We start from the raw sequence: 19,730 nt of genomic DNA, 5'->3' as shown, positions 1-19,730 counted from the left end.
TAAAAACATTTTCCTGATTATTCCTTTTTTTGTTTGTTTTCACTATACAACCTTAAAATACACTCATTACCCTCACTGGTTACATTTTATCCTAAACTATTCTTGTACTGGCAGATCCGTTTGATTGAAATTACAACCACTTCCGCTCAGTATCAGGGGAATGGGGTTAAGAATCAGTTGGAATCATATCTGTTTTGAAAATCGTTATTGGTAGCAGAAATGAAAACACAGTAAAAAAAAATTTGCTTAAAAGTATCAGTTAAAAAAATGGAATGCAAAATACATTTTAACTTGGACTGTCACACAACCTCATACTACCTCCTTCTAAAAGTGCTGTCTAAATAAGAGGTAACTAAAATGCACTGTTAATCTATCATAATAAAGTTGTTAGATATTTGAATTAACAATAGAGGCCCTAGGCTACTTGAATATGTTTTGTATTCTTAGGAAAAATAGGCTTGACTTTTCATATGCCTCTTCCCATGTGTCCAAGATGACATACTGAACTCAGGTATCACTTCGTATGGTGGCCAATAATCAGTTTTGGAATCCTTTGTCCACAAAAGAGGAGTGTCTTATGCTTGGCATACAAATTGCCCACATTGAGTGAAATGACTGGGTGAAGCTAACCAAAAACACTGGAAATCCCAGCTGTAGAAGGCAGGACCTAACAAACTACAGTTGTTAAATGGCTGTGATTTAAAGCTAATCATGGCTAGTTAAGGATGGTATTAAGTATGCAAATACTCACTTTAATGATCTTTACTTTTTCCATGAAAATACTTTCTATGATGCACACATTTATGTTCTTTGCCTGGTCCTTCTATACAGGCACAACTGTATAAAACAAATTATGCCACATATCAAAATTTGGCTACATCCATAACATAATGTAAATTGTTATTATACCATAAAAATTGCAAAAATTACGACCTTGCTGTTTCAAATTATATCCATCTGAAATGTAAAATATCTCTATAAAATATGATTCTTTTGAAGCAAGGCATAGCATCCTGACTCTGACCATAATGGAATAACAGAGACCAGGTTTCCCTTACTGCCTTACACAACTAGACAAACTGATAAACTGCATGAAACAATGGTTTTCAAATATTGGGTCACAGGTAGCACAGAAGATTTATCCCAAGAAGAAGGGGAGCAAATAAGGTGAGCCCTAACCTCGCACCAGCTCCCCTCCTAGAGAGTTTTCAGGAAACACTGGGGAGAACAGGAATATAAACCGCAGAGCTGAGAGACAGAGTGTAGAGATAGGCAGGTCATGCTGGCTGGGATTTGTAAGGCAAACGAGCAAACTACCATGAAGGAGCTGCATACAGAGAAAGCTCAAATGTCAGCAGAGGGATTCCTGTGAGTCTGGCTGAGTACTCATCTGCACATGCCTGTGAAGTCACTACAAGGGCTAAGGAGAGAACCATGAAGAAAGAGTAGATAAAAAAGAAAATATATGATGGAATAATGGTGAGCATTTTTACAAATTTTGTGAAAGATATAAACCACAAATCCAAGGCACTCAACAAACTCCATGTAGGAGAAACCTGAACAAAACCATGCTATGGCACCTAAAAATCAAATTCCTGAAAAGCAAGACAAAGAGAAAATCTTAAAAGCAGCAAAAATACTTTTTAAAAATCAAGGCAAAATAATGACAGTCAGACACAGAAAAGCTGAGAGAATTCATCAACAGCAGACCAGTAATACAAGAAATGCTAAGGGGAGTTTTTCAGATAGAACAAAAATGGTAACAGATGGAAATCTGGATCTATACAAAGGAATGAAAAGTAATGGCAACAATAAATATAAGAAAAACCTTTTTTTAACACTAAAAAAATACCTTAAAGACAATTACCTTTTTAAAGCAAAAACAATTACAACATATTTTGGCATTTATAACAAATATAGTAAAGTGTATGCTAACAATAACACAAAGGCCGCAAGGGGACAATGGAAATACAGTATTCAATTTCTTGTACTATATGTGAAGTGGTACAATATTATCTAAAAGTAAAATGTGATAAGCTAAGGAGGCATATTGTAAACCTCAGAGCAAGTACTGGAAAAAAATTGAGACATAGTTACTACTTTAAAAGTGAAGATAAAATAGTTTCATGAAAAATATTAGATTAATATAAAAGGAGGCAGGAAAATAGGAAAACTCCAAGCAGAAGATCAAAATGCAAAATAAACGTGGGCTAAATAGGACACAATATCAAGATGGTAGATTTAAACCCAACTGTAGCAATCAAAACATTACATATAAATGGTTTAAGTTAGATCGCCTGATTTAATAAACAAAAGCAAGATTCAACTATATGCTGTCTACAAGATATGCTGCCTACTTTAAAATAAAACAATAGGTTGTAAATAAAACATGGAAAAAGATGTACCACACAAATATAAACTCAAAAAAGATGAAGTGACCATATTAACATCAGACAAAGTATATACAGAGATTTTTAAAAAGGTCAATTCATGGTGATAAAAAGAGCAAGTGATCAAGAGGATATAATAACCCCAACTATGCATAAAATTAATAGCACAGCTTCAAAGAAAACATAGTAAAAACTGATAGAAATGAAAGAAGAAATGGACAAATCCAAAATTATAGTTGTATATTTTAATATCCCTCTCAAGAATTACCAGAACAAGCAGTTGTAAAATCCGTAAAGACATAGACAATTGGAATAAGTGTTCATGGACCTGGTTGACTAGTATAAAACATTCCAACCAGTAACAGCAGAAAACACATTTGCTTGAGCGCATACAGAACATTCAAAAGATAGACCTATTCTGGGCCATAAACGAGTTTAATAAATTGGAACAAAGCTTAGAATGAAAAAATAATTAAAGATATGACTAGTAGTTATATTTACCAATAGTCTTAGAACTGTATTTGATTTTTAAGTACTTTAAAACTCTGAATTATTTGAAAAATGAAGTCCAAACAAAAGTAGTACATTCTAAGGAAAATGGATATATTATGAGTCACACTTAAGATCTGGTTGTTTAATGCTTGCATTTCAAGTGTTCTCAAGAATTCAAGTATAATAAATTTCCTTGTAAAAGAATTATTCTGATTATGTCATATATTTATAACACTGATTGTTCTCTATTTGATTGGACAAACGTCTGAAAATTAAGCATCGCAATTCTTTTTAGTGTGGAGGATAGGAAATTAAATTATGCAAATATCCATCCACATTTGATAAATTATTAAACTCACACACTAAATCTGATGTTCTGAAGCTTGGAAATTGGTACTCCCATTAATAGAATGTTTAAATTCCTATGAAGTTTGAGTTTAATTACAAAAAAATAACTAAAATAAAGATTGCTTTATCATTGATACACCTAGCATCTCTGAGGTAGTCACCCAGGTAAGTGCCAGTTCCCTCTGATGCCTAAAAGTATGTCCATCAGCTTTCTAAGGACCTTATGAGCTTTAGGAAGGATGCCATGTGGTGGTGCCTCTATTATTTGTCAAAGACTGAAAACACCCATGAGAAAAAAAACAACAAAAAAAACAGTGGGGTGATCAAGCAGGTCCTTGACTTTATTTTGAACTTATTCCAAGTTTAATGCAAGTTAACTCCAGGACAACTTACTGATTGATTCAAGACACATCTTGTCTCTGTCTGTCATCTATTCCAACTACTGAAGTAGGGATATTAATATTAAGTAAATAGTTTTACCTCTTAGCTTCCTAGGTGGGATTGCTCTTCTTGACTTTCTTGTGGCTGGGTGAGGCCATGTGACAAATTTTGGCCAAAGAGTTATAAAAAGTAACATATATCACTTGGGTCAGATCACTGAATTGCCCATAGAGACACTACAGAGCTTTCTCTCTCCTTGTGAAAATGACAGGCAATGGTCAAGATGGAAGCTGCTCAGGCCGCATTTGGGTGTGAGACAACAAGGAGCAGGACTGCTAGTCTACCCATGATGGCTATGTAGTGGGGGCAATATATATAGATCTTCCCTCCGAAAAGCTACAAGATATATTGGGCCCATGATAACACTTTCAACAGTGAAAACAAAAACAAAATTGTCTCTATGAAACCATTAATAACTCACACACTGGGGGATGTTGAATAGGGTTTCTAAAAAGTCTTACAGCACAAGGGAAACACTCTAAGGAAACCCTCTCCCAAATTTAATGGCATCTTAATTTTGTTTTGCAGACCCAAGTTTGTAAGTTAACGTGCTTTCATGACTGAACTGTGAGGAAATTATTTTGAGTGATTTTTAGTATTTGGGGAAAAAAAGTGTTTGAATGTTTTCTTCCTTCAGGAAAATTTTAACAGCATAATTTGGAAAATGTTTATAGAACAATTACAAAATTTTATCACATTTAAATTGTATTTTTAACGTGAAGCATGTACTTCCTATGTCAAATAAGATAATTAAATAATATAAACTATCATCTGGAGATTTTTATTAGGTACAAGGAAAATAATCTGGTATGTTTTGTCTTGCAATTCAAGTAAATAATTATATTTTGCCAGTTTAGAAAAGTCCTATTTTGAATTTAGACATGTCATTAATCACTTCAATTTTTCATACAAAATTTTTCCCTCTATTTTGGAAGGGAAAAATGAAATAATACAGCAATTAATGAATAGATAAGATCAACGGGTCTCCAGATAGGGATATATCTTCACACTGGTTCATTCTTCCCCAAGACTCTATCCATCAGGAAAGAGTAACGTGTAGTACAGACGCATCAGCTCCATGCTTGTGGTCCACATTCTTAGTATGAGTACGTTTATGTCTCCCAATAAGAGAATTATATTTCGTATTTCACAGTTGTAAAAAGTGACTACTAGATATCGTGCTTATACTCTTTACTAGCAAATCTCTTAGCAAATGGGACAGGAGAGGAGGACAGGGAAAAATATTCTACTTTTATCAAGGTAAATGTGATAAAAGTAGCTCATAGTATTGGCAGGACCTTGCTTCTCAGGAAGCAGGGGAAAGAGGTGATTTCCTGAGGGCTATGATTAGAGCTAGGAATATATGCCCTCACCTCTAAAGAATAGGTGTTGTTCTCTAACTAGAGAGTCTAGGTACTTTCACTGCCTGTTGTTTCTCTCAACACCAAGAGTAAGGACAAAAATAACACTTGAAAACAGCTTTTGATGGAAAGGGCATTGCTTTCGCACGAGGAATCTATCAACATGGATTCCTCAGGGAAAGCTGCAGCAATATTGCAACAGCCTTCCAAGTTAAAAGTGACTTGAAGTAGGAGGCAGGCACAAGGAAAATGAGTGATATGTGCAAAATGTGGAGAAAATTCAAGCATTTTGCATGAAAGTGGTGTTTCCATAACCACAGAGTAACTACTTTGCTGTTAGGCTCTCATGATCCTAAATGCAACTCAGTTTCTTGACATTTGCTAGGGACTGATCATTTAGTAATGGTGACCTCGCCTTTTCTGATTTCGTGCAAGAGCATTCATGCTATAGAAAAGAGAGTGAGAGAACAAGTGAGAGAGAAACTAGGTTCTTTTTTGTTAAATTCTCTCAATAATTATACAGTTTGTAATGCTATGTGTAAAATTTAAATACAATGTTCTTTCTTCTCTCTACAATAACTTTCAACATTTAAGAATCATTCATACATTTTTATGATGCAAATGAAATAAAAATGTTTTGTATTCCAGTATGAGGAAGTCATTTTGTAATCTGAACACAGTATCAATATATTTTAAATAAAGTTATTTTTTTGTTTTTTGTATAACTCAGCAAATGACACATTTTAGTAAAGCATGGTATTTAATAGCCCTTTCTGTTTCAACTGACTGACCAAAGGGGGGTAAATATCTGGCCAGACACCAGACACCACCACTGCTTTAGCAGGCTTTTATGAATTGATTGTGGAGTTCCTTCCTACTGAGCTGAGATGTAGTCTTGGAATTATTCTTAAAACCTTCCATTCAAGGATTTCCCAGATAGGAACTTACACATATTTGTTATGATTGTTGATTTCCTTTCTAAATCCTCTACTAGATTACAAAATCTCTTTTAGCAGCAGTTGTTGATTAATCGTCTTTGGATTCTTAAATGCAGTGTGGTGCTCATTGGTGGGTGGCCAATTAATACATATTAAACACAATGTTAGATAATAATAAAAAGATGTAAAATTTGTGAATGAGAAGTGAGGAAAATATTTAACTACCTAGTCTCTCAGTTTTATTTAGAATAGTTAGTATCTAATTACATATACAATATTGAACTGAATATACTCGTATAGAATCGTATATTTAAGAAATGTACTACTAAACAGAATTATTTCAAAAACAGTAGCATTTTGCTACAAGATATGTTCACTGGAATTGTTTTTCATCTGGAGTCATAGTGTTATTCTAATTTCAAGACATTGGAGATTTTTGGAGCATGTGAAATAACAATTCAACTAAATGGAAACGGGGAGGGATGATTTAGTTGGTAAAATTCCCAGTAATAACACTTAGAAACATGAAAACATTCATCTTGACATTAGACAAATACTGGTAATATGATAACAGGGAAGGAAAAGACTCTAGCAAATTTGTGTATTATTATTATCATTGTTCTTGTTTTGTTGTTATTATTATTATTATTTTATCGCTTGCTGGTGTACTCCTGTGTCCTCTGCAGCCCAACTAAACTAACTCACCTCTCACTCAAGTCAGGACACCAATTGTCATTTTTTTTGCATACAGAATTACTCTCAACTATTTGAGAATCACTCTCAGTACCTGTCAGCCACGAGCCGGCTAAGACGTTTTCTAGTAATGACTTCAAGTATATTTGAAGTTCTATAAGATACTTTTAAAGCTGAGAAAGCCACAAAACATAAATGGATCATTCGCCAATGGTGAAATTTTAGCCATTAATGTCACAATTCCCAAGAAATGTCTGAGAGCGAAAAACTAATCAGTCACTTATAATGTTAGAGTCCATTACTCATAACCTGGCCTTGCAAGTCAGGAAATGAGCACATGTACTACTTTTGGAATCCATACATGTTCTAATATTATTCTAAAGTGAATAATTTATGTGAACCTTAAACATCATAAATCTAGAAGTTCTTTAATAACTCTTTCCTAACAATATAGCATTTTGGGGGTAAATTATTGCCATTATAAAATTATTTTGCTTTAACAACAAACATAGGCTGGGGGAAAAAGGGAGGTAACACCCCACCAGGTTAAGGACTCTACTCGAATAAGGCTGCATTTCTCTAAATTTCAGATTAGATAAAAATGGGAATGCATTTCTAATTGTACAATATTATTAAAATCTGTAAACTTGAATGCTTTGATTCATTGCTGATCAACTAGAAGGGCCTGCTCTGGATATTCGTCCTTCTCTTCAGTATCATGGAGATGAACATATTCACACAATGGAGAACTGTTTCCCACACTAAAATATTGTAACCTCCACAAAGCTAGTTGATTCCCCAAATATTACTGTTAGATATATTAGGTAGTTATAGCTCTCGGATTCTAAATTTCAAAGCAAAAACTGCCAGGATGCAAATTATACCTTTTACTCTCTAGTATGATCCAGAATACTGAGGAAGATGGGCATTTCATTATTTCAGAAATTCTGTGGGAGAAATAAATCAATGAACTAGTTTGGCTAGCTAATTATATCATACCTTAATATGCTCTCTAGACTCCCACTTTTATATTTTATAAAGCACTTTAAATGAATTTTTTCTTTGATTATTAAACAACCATATAATCCAAGTAGAAGCCATTATCCAATTTTTAAAACGAGAGAAAAGTACCTGGAAATGACCTGCAGAAGGTACTCCTGACTTTCATTTCAATTTAGCTGAATTTATTTTATATGTTCACCCAATCTATTTCCACAACGGTAACAACAAAAGAGCAGAACACTGAGATAACTAGCATTATTACAAATATTTCCACTGATGACCAATCTTGATGGGAAACCCATTCCACTCGTCATGAATAAGATTATCTCAAAATGGCTACTCTTCTCTTACTTCACAAGTACTTTAAATTATATGGAACCCTGGGACTAGTTTCCAGAATCCTTCCTCACTTCACTTTAAGATGTAATAAGAAAAAGATTTTGACTCTCTTAAAAAAAAGAAAAATGGCCTAAATGGCAGACTTAACTCAAAATAGCCACCAGAATTATGTAACCTACCAAATGTATTTCCTTTTCACACTAAGACAGGAATCCTCTCATACAAAATCTAAAGTGCATACATCAGCAAGACAGAAAGAGAAGTCAAAGTAGGTCTTTCTCAGTGATTACCCAATGCAATTGAAGGGTTCTAAGTTTATTTATTCTTGAGCTTTCATAACAGTTATAATGTCTTATAAAACTCACTTTCTGTGACAACTTCTGGTGTATTTCAATGACTAAGCTTTGCCAATGAAATATGAATCAACTGCTACTTTTGACACACATAATGCAAGCATAATTTTGTTTCTTAACATACTTCAAATTAATAAAAACACTTTTGACATTGTATCTGATTAAAGTGAAAGACTGATTTGTTAGAAACTGACAATTAATAAAGCACACAGTTTCCCCTCCATGATTAGTTAAGCATATTCAACATTTCCTTCAGAGATGAGATTAATTTCACCTCATTGTTTGTAACAACAAAATAGTCTTTGGTGTCACTCTACAGCTTCTAATCTATGTCATGTATCATCACACCTCTCTTGCCCATAAACAGGTGCACAAGGCATACAAAACCAACCAACATGACTTGTTTAATTGAGATAATTATCCAGATAATAAAAGTAACACATGTTTATTATGAAACACTCTGGCAATTGAACCGAATTCAAATTTAAACCAGAATCACATCACAAGGTTTGTATCCAATATTCACAGACCAGTGGCATACCCAATTTTCACACTAAAAGCATGTAGATGACGCTAAAATAGCGGTAACCATAATATATATCTATATACACAGTAAATGGGAAAACGGAGGCATTTATACAGAATCTTGGGGTAAATGTAAGGCTGAATGCATTTTGTGCCAAATTAGCCTGATTCATTTGCTGCTTCAATTCTGAAGTTGGTGTATTTTGGGCAGAAATAATACATAACATTTGCAACTTCCGTTACTAGTAAAGGCAGGGAGGACATTACAAGGCCAAGAGGAGCTCTGTTTGAGATTTTTCGTATTTTAAACTAGTAAAAACTTTTATGATAGCATAATTTACATTTCTATAAACTTTATACTTTCAAAGTATGTATAACAATAACATCTCATTAAGCCTCAAAACAATTCTGTGAGATTGGGCAGAAAATTATTATCATCTGTATATATAAATGAGGAACTTGATTGATTCTGTCCATGATTTCAAAATTCCTTTGGAATATTTCCCAGCCTTATCTTGCAAGTACACATACTTTCAAACTTAGTTTCCAAAGTACACAATTTAGTATGCATTTTCCAGAATCTTTCCTCTACTCTCTACCATACTCTCCTAATATATCTTCTCTCTTTTGCTTTATTTTCTATACCATAAACACCTCTAAAATTAAATTCCAGACACTCTGTTTTGCTTATCTGTTTGTCTGTTTGTTTGCATGTTTACTGTTCCTACTGAATTGAAATTCCTTTGAAGGCATCATTTAACTCATTTAGCAAGTAGTGTTGTGCCTCATTATTTTCCAGATCCTATACTAGGAGCTGAAGATACAAGGAATTTATGATCTCTGCTCTTCTGAAATTTAATATATAATAAGAAATACATATTTTAAGAGGCATTACAAAAGTGACAAATGTTACAAAGCAAAAGCGGGGCTATGCCAGCATATTACAGATGGAAATAACATTACCTGAGAGATTAGTTAATTCCACCCTCAGGAAGCTTAAATTAAAGTCAGAGTCAAAGGAACAAAATGTGATGAATAAATTGGGGTTGGCCGAAAGAACAAAGTTTTAGGAAAAGTGAACAAACATGTAAAGGCCTTAGAATGGCATATATGACCAACATAAAGAGCTTCAGCATAGTTTTAAAAACAAAACAAACAAACAACAAAACAAAAAACAACTGTGTATTTTGGAAACTAAGTTTGAAAGTATGTGTACTTGCAAGAAGATAAGACTGGGAAATATTCCAAAGGAATTTTGAAATCACGGACAGAATCAATCAAGTTCCTCATTTATGGATACAGATGATAATAATTTTCTAGGTTGAAGTAGGAAAGACTCAGATTTCAAAGGGCCTTGAATTTTGGAATGTGTCCTAATGGTAATGATGAAAAGTCACAGAAATATTTGTAGCCAGTAGATGACATGGCAATATGTACTCTTTAAAAATATCACTTTGAGGTCCGGGGAAGACAAGCAAGGGTGAATTTTAAAATCTAGCAATGAGTTTATTGTAAAATGCAAATGAGAAATGACTAATGTTGCTTTGGACATGGATGCTGATGAGAGGAATGACTGAAGGAATAGGATTCAAACCACAGTTAAGAAGTAGAACGAGTAGGACTTGGTTACTGCCAGCAACGGAGATTGAAAGGGAAAAGGCAAGGAAACCACTTAGTAAATTTCTGACTTTAGCAACGGAATATAAGAGAGAGGGACAAGAGTTGAGGGGGAAATGGACATACTGAGCTTGAGGTATTCACGAGAAACCACACAGTCATGTATGTTTTGAGGCATGGGGATACACCTGTAAGTTTGAAACTTTAGATACAAGCCTGGTTGTTTTCAACACACAGCCATGGAAGTATCAAAAAACATGCTAAACCGGAACATCAATTAGACCAGTGACAGGGCATTAAGAAAATCTAATATTTTAGTCTTAGAATAGGGGCCTGATCATTTCGAATTTGATCTTATTATTTTAGCATTAAACTGAGATTTCCATGTGAAAAGCACTAGGATTATACAGATGTGCTGCAGGGCACTGACCAAAAAGCATTCATGAACTTGTGTATCTTCCCTGGAACACACACGTTCACCCACCACACTTCCTTCATCTCTTCTTAATCGTCTTGACTTAACATTTCAGATCCAAGTAGAACTCATCACACCATACCTTCGAACTTCTGGGTAGCTGTTAAAATATCACCTTAAAAATACACGGTATAGTCTTAAAAACAATTCTCTCAGACTAAAAATGATTCTTTAGAGAAAGAACTTAACAAATTCTTTAACCTGAGGAGTAGGAATAGGTAAAGAGAAATAATTTTTACATAGATGAACATCCATAGTAATTTATTTTATCTGGACATAGAGAGCCTAGCAATTAGGTAATTATAAAAGCAAAAATGAATAATTTCAAAGAGGACAGCTTTGGTATTTTAGAACCCTAAAGTAACATAACCAATAGAGGACACCTAGTGGTCTTTCACAGAATCAATATTTGCCTGACGAAAATATTAAATACACACACACACACACACACACACACACACACTCGTAATAATGATGGTTTCAGTAGTTGTATTAATCTGAGAAGGATGACATCATGAATCTTATATTTATAAACATAAGCATACATAAATTTAAATGTTTCAAATAATTGCCTCATTTCATTTAAACTTCACAACTGTTCTATTAAGTTTTAGGCATAAACAAGTCACTTTAAGTGCTTCTCCCTAGATCAAATAGAAACTAAAAGACACAATTTTAATAAGCACACATAAATACTAATTTCTAGTCTAGGCTCCAATTCACACCACCATGTTTTTACAAGTCTCAAATATATCTGTATCAGTAATAATATAATTACATTTCTCTTATACTATTACTTATATAAAATATAATTGAAATTATAAAGTATTATAAAATAGATTTCACATAAGGCCTGTTCATATTTTATTATTTGATACAAACATTTCAAGGGCAAGACTACTTGGCAAAGAGAAACCTCCCTTTAGATATCTAAAAAAAGTATCCTGCTTGACACCAGTTGTATATGAAAAACGCAAAAGAGTGATAAATCTCTCTCCTGACCGGTATCATTAGCTGCATCCTCCGTGCTCTCCACTCTTCTTCACTCTGCCGAATTCTAAGACAGAAATCCTCTGCCTAAAACACCTCAATGACACCTTACGTCCATCAGTAGCACAGACTCCTGTCTACACCTCCAAACTCACTCCTTACTACCCAGGTCCTCGAGGTACAGAACTACTGTGCCAGGCTCCATGCACTTCATGTCTTATTAGAATGCATGCCTCTGCTCCCATTTTGATCAGCTTGGAAAATCCGGATTCCAGCTTCAAAACTCATTCAAGTACCTCTGGAGCACTCTTCTTGTGCGGGGGAAGAAGAAAGCTGTGTTGTTCACTCCCTCCTTTATGCCACCACTTACCATACCATCTGTGATTATTTGCTCACACGTCTGTTTTTCCTACAAAGCTGGGGTCTGCTTTGTATTCTCATTTGCAGTATCTGCAAATAGAAACTACCCAGTAAATGCTTACGAGTGAAGAATGAATATTCTTTTGCAATTATTTAATGGATTTAAAACATGGAGGATTGCCATGTATTTAGTGGACAGGCATGCTCTGATAATCTTCTGTATTTAGAACTTCATAATACTGTGCAAGAAGATTCAATGGCAAAAGCTGACACTGACTCTTCCCTGTAGATGTTTATGTACATCAAAAGAAAAGGAAAATGCATAAAAGTAAGCATTAGCAACCGAACTATCAGCAAGAACAGATGCAAGCAGAGCCAGTAGAATCGTTCAAAGAAAGGTACTGACCATTATAGCACAGCCACCCAATGAAGAATGTTTTCTGGAAATGAGAGTAAACCTAAATTTTAAAAGAGTAATAGAAAAAGAAAAGCTTTCCAAATCTGAGGTGTGGCCCATGCAAAATTAAAGAAGCAAAAAGAATCATTCTCTGCAAGATGCATTGTAAAACTGCGAAACAAACAAAGATTCGTTGGGCGCAAATCGGAAGTGACAACAGTACGACAGGGAAATGGTTTGCTGGAGAGCCTTGAAGGCACAGCGGGGAAACACAGATTTGATTTGATAGGCATAGGGAGCCTCTCTCTGTCCTAGTAGAGGGCAGGCTTAGGAAAACACTGGTGTTGGCTTAGGGCAAGTCTTAGAATTCTAAGCATTTTCTAAAAATGAAAGTAGTTGCAACATGTATTGTACAAGGTCTGACAATTAAGTTGGCGGACTTGTTCAAGGATGTTGCTAACCTTTTTGATATCACAGGGATTATTCATTGTGAATTTCTACCAACTGGACAAACAGTTAACCAAGTTGACTATTTGGAAGTGCTGAAAAGGCTGTGTGACAAAGTTAGACGACCTGAATTTTTCACCAACAATTCATGGCTCTTACATCATGACATTGCACCAGCTCATATGGCACTATCTGTGAGGGAGTTTTTAGCCAGTAAACAAATAACTGTAATGGAACACCCTCCCTACTCGCCTGATGTGGCCCCCAATGACTTCTTTCTTTACCCGAAGATAAAGGAAATATTGAAAGGAAGACATTTTGATGACATTCAGGACATCAAGGGTAATACAACAACAGCTCTGATGGACATTCCAGAAAAAGAGTTCCAAAATTGCTTTGAAGGGTGGACTAGGCACTGGCATTGGTGCATAGCTTCCCAAGGGGAGTACTTTGAAGGTGACCATAGTGATATTCAGCAATGAGTTATGTAGCACTTTATCTAGGATGAGTTTGCAAACCTAATTGTCAGACCTCATATAATTAATTATAGGTAGACAATTTGTAGTAAGAGTTAGTTTCTAATCTAAACCCATTAGAATATTAAAATTAACCAAAGACAGAAACTACATTCTGCATTAGCTCCCTGTAGAATAAATTTCCTTATTAATGCTCTGTTGTTAAAAATAATGTTTATAAATCTGTCTCTAAGCCAACATAAAAATCAAATATTGATTGTTAGAAGAGCATTGCAATGTTCCAGACATATTATTCATCTGAAATGCTATAGACATATACGAAGATCAGAACTACAAGCCGTTTCTTGCCACAAAAATGGATTTAGGTAAACCTGACAGGTCTAAAATCTATACAAGGAAGGTTGAGGGATAGTAAATGAGGAATGAAAAATAAAATATTATAAGTATATATTCCAAAGCCATAGTTATTATGCAAGAGTCAAGGATGTCCCACACCTTTTTACATTGCCTACAACACTGATTCCTATAGATAACCAGTACAGAGTAGCATTTTTATTTTCAATTACTATTTCCTAAACCTAATAATTTCAAAGATCATCCCCTATGATAAACTGACTGGAATCAGCAGCATTCAAGGTTCATAGGACTCTTCACCAGTACTATCTGAATAATCTGCCATGTACTAAGCTCTTAATCTTTCCTTTATCTCCTCAGTGGCTGGTGATTATCAAAAATTGTTAATATTCCATTTAACTTCCAAGGATTTCCTCACCATATGTCCATTTTAGGAGGATGAAAAAGAATCGGATCCCCCCATGATAGGTTACAAAATAGCACCGGCTTGGGTCACCACTGACTTTACTTGAAGTACAACGATAATAACAATCCTGAATTAATAGAATGATTTTTAAAGAAACGAAATATAAGAATGGGAAAGAGCCACCTCAGTTTTCGGGAGATTACAGGAAAAGGAATTTCCCGGCCTGATTTACCTAAATAATTGCCCCAACTTTTCACCTCACCTGGCAATATATATCCATAAACTTTCGGAATAGCATCAAGGAGCTCTATTTTTGCATCTTAAAGCCATTGATCTTCCAACTGCCTCATGAAAACTCCTTAACACCACGTGTTCCATAAATTAGTTGGCCAAATCAGCTCTTTTATTAGCCACAACATTCAACTTTAGTAACGATAGTAACATAAGGGCTAAATTTTAAAGTTTCTGTATTTCATTCACAATATTTCTCTAACTTATCTGGCTTAGACACTTGTTTTTTTTTCAGTTGAACTAATTCAGACCGGAAAAAAAAAAAATGTATCATTAAAGATGAAAGCAGTTCCCTATAGACGGCAGCTGCTTTCCTTGGAAATGATTCATCTAGAACTGTAGCCGCTTCCAGACTTCACACATTACTTCCCCAAATGTGCTGAATTTAGCATTAGCCAGCTTGGTACTAAAACACTCAGAACTCAAAGACGTGTGGGTGAACGTGCATCTTCCTGTTCACTCTTATTCTAAATGCTCACAGAGCAAGTTCTTCTGACGTGTTTGTTGTAGTTCTACTTCTAAACACATCCTGTGCCATTTATAAAAATCAGGTAGCGATTTGCCGGTTTGGAACCATTCGTGTTCCTTTGTGATTTTGGTGTGAATCATGTAGGTGATGAAATAATGAATCTGTATTAAATTTTGGATCAATTATTACTGTTTCTTCCCCTTTTAATAGTATTACTCACAGACATTAAATATCCATGATATACGTGATGTTAGATGGGGGTATCATATCAAGAAAATATTCTTCACTTAAATGAGCTTATAGTTCATATATTATCAAGGTCATTTATTTATAAGAAAGATCTTGCCAATTCACAACTCTGGTCTGGGTGTGTTTGGTTACCGAATGTCTGTAAGTGCATTATTAAATTGCATTTTACAGTAACGGTGGCAGTGAGTGGGGCCCTTCAATTCTATTATACCGTCTTTCAAACACCATCATGTTACACAGAACTAGGTGCCTGTGACCGCTGCCAGGAATCAGAGGACATCAGTTTTAAAGAGTGTCGTTTTCTATGTCCGCATGGTCTGCCATTTTATCTGATAGGATGCCATCTGTTCATCCTGCTGCCATTCTCTAGGGTAATTGGGTTAAAACTACAAGACATTAAAATAGTCGCATTGCTCATTGTATTTTTAATTGACTGGGTATTTTCGTTTCACAGGCTATTCATTAAAATTATTTTGTGTGACCATGTTTTAGAAGGCAAATATTCAACTCTTATGATGCACGGACCACAGTCTTAGTTAAGGAATGTTTCTGACATTTTTTAATCAGTATATAAAAGAATTGAATATTAAGGTATTTATCATTAAAAGAGTCTGTTATAGTGAGAAGCTATATAGTTTTGTTTTTAAGAGAGTTGCCTTGCGAGTCAAATTGCCACAGTTAGAATTCCAGCTCTACCTATTACTAACTCTTTATCTGGACAAGTTACCAGATTTATTAGGATGAGATATAGAACTACTCCAAGGGAAGAATCAGATACATTACTTGACATATAATAATCCTTTAATAAACTTTAGCTATTATTATCAATAATCATCTTGGTTTGATATTGGTCTCAAATTGGTATAATAAAGTTTGAGAACCAAACATTTATTACATTTTAGATGGAACGTACTATATTAGACACATTACAAGACAAATCCAATTTCTCAAATGTGCTTCATTTGATTTTAAACATAATCCATATCCATATTTTCAGAGTGATCCATTTTTAAAGCTTTTCAGCAGGGTCTTATTATTGTATGTCAGTTCCTGAAAGCCTGTGAACCAAAATGTCGCTGACAAGCACACACAAAATACTGCTAAGCCTTAAAGATAGCAGAGCTAATGTTCACATAAGTTCCATTTTATGACTTCTTTAAACCTAAATTCCAAAACATAATTCATCTTAAAAATGCTAAACATAACTTCTGTAATCTGTAAAATGACAGTTCTTCCATAGCAAATATGTTGTTTTCTTTTGTGCAAGATTAGAGACTCTCAAAGCCTTTCAACCTTCATTTTTATGCAGACAATAAAATCATGTTATAATTAATTTAAAAATAAATGGTAGACTCAGAAGGAAACAAAAGTCAAAAAGGTTAACATGCAAACTCTGGAATCAGGACAATAAGCTCCTTTGCTTGGTGATGACACATTTAACTCCAATCTTGGGAAACTCCAGCTGGCTGTGCCCTTTCAGTTCCCCCCAAACTGCCTAAGAACAACAGAGGCTCTGTTCAGCAAGATACTGGCCAGATTTGCCATATGTATTCACTGTACTATTTGTGTTGTCTGTGTAATAATTTCTTTTCTGGGTATGCTGTTTCTCAATATTAGAAAATGAATTAATAGGGAGAAACTATCATAAATAATTATATGTAAAGCACAACAAAGAATAAAATTAGTATGCTAAAATTAGTTTCACATATACAAGTTAGAAACACTCAGAAAAAAATCTGTTTTCTTCAAACACAAATTCTCTGAAAAACAAGATGCCAGATTATCTCATAGAGCTAACGTTACAAACTAGATTAGCAAATAGACCTTACACATCTTTATCAATGATGGCACTTGATGTATTCATACTACCGTGTTTCCCCGAAAATAAGACCTAGCCAGACAATCGTCTCTAACGCATCTTTTAGAGCAAAAATTAATAAAGACCCAGTCTCATTTTACTATCATATAAGACCCAGTCTTACATAATATGAGACCAGGTATAATTAATATAATATAATATAATGTAATGTAATATAATATAATATAATATAATATAATATAATATAATATAATGTAATATAATATAATATCGTGTATAATATAATATAATATCAGGTCTTACATTATTTTTTTTTGTTCCAAAAGACGCATTAGAGCTGATTGTCTGGCTAGGTCTTATTTTCGGGGAATCACGGTAGGCAAAAATCAACCGCCCATGATGGAGGAGGGCTTGCATCAGTTAGGGTAAACATTTTTTGATTAAAGTGGATTTGTTAGGAATAAAAAAGACTGAAATGATGTAAAACAACTGTTTTACAATCACTAACTTTTTCAATTGATTTCAATTTAGTATTTGATCATATTTATTAAAAATACAAATATATCGTATGTACCAAAAAAAATTTTTTTAATCCAAGGTTTCTCCTTGAGTTTCATAAAACTCATTATACATAACACAGTTGTTCATTTTAAAAATTATAGTTAACAGTATCAAGACATAAAGACTTTAAAAAAGTAAAAGATATGTCTTACCTCTTCCCACTGGTGTATGTATCTTATTAACCTTGAAAGTCGTAATAAACGCAAGAGACTGAGAATTTTTGTAAACCTCACGATGCGAAGTGCCCTGGCTGTCTTGTAAACTTCTGAGTCCATTCCTTTTTCTACAATGAGAAAGATATAATCCACTGGGATTGACGAGATGAAGTCAACCACAAACCAGCTTTTTAAATAATTCATCTTGATCACTTTAGGGTCCAGGATGATTTCAGAACTGTCTTCATTGACAGTCCCAGTCCTGAAATTCATGATCAGGTCCAAAAGGAAAACTGTATCTGATGCCACATTGAAGATAATCCATGGTGTTGTTGTTTGTTCTGTAAAGAATGTGATTCCCACTGGTATGATGACCAGATTTCCAACCATCATTATAAGCATTATTAAATCCCAATAAAACCTACAACAAATTTAAAAAAATATATGTCAGATTTTAAGATACAGACAATAACCAGACAATTTGCTCCCTCCTCCATAAAAAGTATTACTGATTTATGGTTAAATAAAAGAGTAAAAGAACAAAGTGTTAGTTTTATAAATAAGGTAACTCCTTCAATGGCTACAAAATTAAATTTAAGTAAAATTAATATATCCCTAAAGCAAAGTATTGTGATTATAGGATTTTAAAAAATGATCCATTTGTATTCTTTCAAAGTCTATTGACTCTGCAGTTAACAGACTAGGTAATAGACTATTTAGACTTGTGACAGTATATACTTACAAAAATGAAAAAATAAATTCGCTAATACAACTCTATGATAATGAAGTAGTCTGGAAACACACAGGTTACTTCATCCTAGTTATGTGTGTCCCCTTTTGGCAGTTCTTTTTCATAAATAACATAAACTTTTATGACAGAAATTTCTGTTAACCAAGATATTTTTATTTTTCATCAATTTTCCTACTTAGACTATTCGGGTTACATTTTGGTAAAGTGAACATTTGCATAAACCTTTCAAAGTTACTATCATCCCTAATTATGAATGTTCCCTGGGATAAAAGTAGTAATAGAAGAACTACAAAAGATACTCTCTCCCCTTGTCTCCACCCACCCCCAGGATTATATAAAAGACAAATATTTGCAATTTTGAAGATTTCACCAGTCTTTCTAAAAAAAGTCATCTATACATTTATGGAGAAATATACAAATAGCCATGTCAATCATACATCATGCATTGGCAATTTCAATGAAATATTTTTTTTTCTTCACTCTTAATAGAAATATGCAAAATGTGCCATTAAATACACTAAGGGGAGTATATAGAGGAGATGCAATATTTTAATAGCTGTTTCACAAAAAAGTGACATCATTGAACTCTAAAATTAAATTGTGTGTGCCCTGAGGAATTACAATTTTCTGAATACTCCTATCAGTCTCTTCTGTGGGCTCCTCTCTCTGCCCTTCCCTTCAAGACTGCCCTCCTCCTGAGTCTCACGCATAGCCCTTTTATCTGCTATTCCAGACATGCTCTTTGGGCAATATTATACACTCATCCATGTCTTTGATGATTAATTCGTAATTGAAGACTCCAAAAGCTTTATCTCCAGTCCATTCCTGTCTTTTTTTTTAACGAGTACAGTATAGGTCAATCTTTTTAATTATGTTTTTATCTTTTATTTATTTAAGTGTGTTTTTCCAGGACCAACCAGCTCCCAGTCAAGTAGTTGTTTCAATCTAGTTGTGGAGGGCGCAGCTCACAGTGGCCCATGTGGAAATGGAACCAGCAACCTTGTTGTTTAAGAGCACTGCACTCTAACCAA

General features: G+C 34.2%; 1 protein-coding gene across 2 annotated transcripts in view; it reads right to left on the bottom strand.

Moving 5' to 3' along the window:
• HCN1 (hyperpolarization activated cyclic nucleotide gated potassium channel 1) overlaps positions 1 to 19,730 on the bottom strand; it is a 348,705-nt gene that overhangs the window by 288,365 nt on the left and 40,610 nt on the right. For both annotated transcript variants that reach the window (XM_081054014.1, XM_081054015.1), the window contains exon 2: positions 17,946 to 18,369. In XM_081054014.1, the coding sequence (XP_080910140.1) occupies positions 17,946 to 18,369 (424 nt within the window). The remainder of the gene's footprint in view (positions 1 to 17,945; positions 18,370 to 19,730) is intronic.

Source organism: Rhinolophus hipposideros (genome assembly GCF_964194185.1).
Source record: "Rhinolophus hipposideros genome assembly, chromosome: 7".
NCBI lineage: Eukaryota > Metazoa > Chordata > Mammalia > Chiroptera > Rhinolophidae > Rhinolophus > Rhinolophus hipposideros.
The sequence above is the reverse complement of the archived record's forward strand: the minus strand, read 5'-3'. Positions and strand labels throughout refer to the sequence as shown.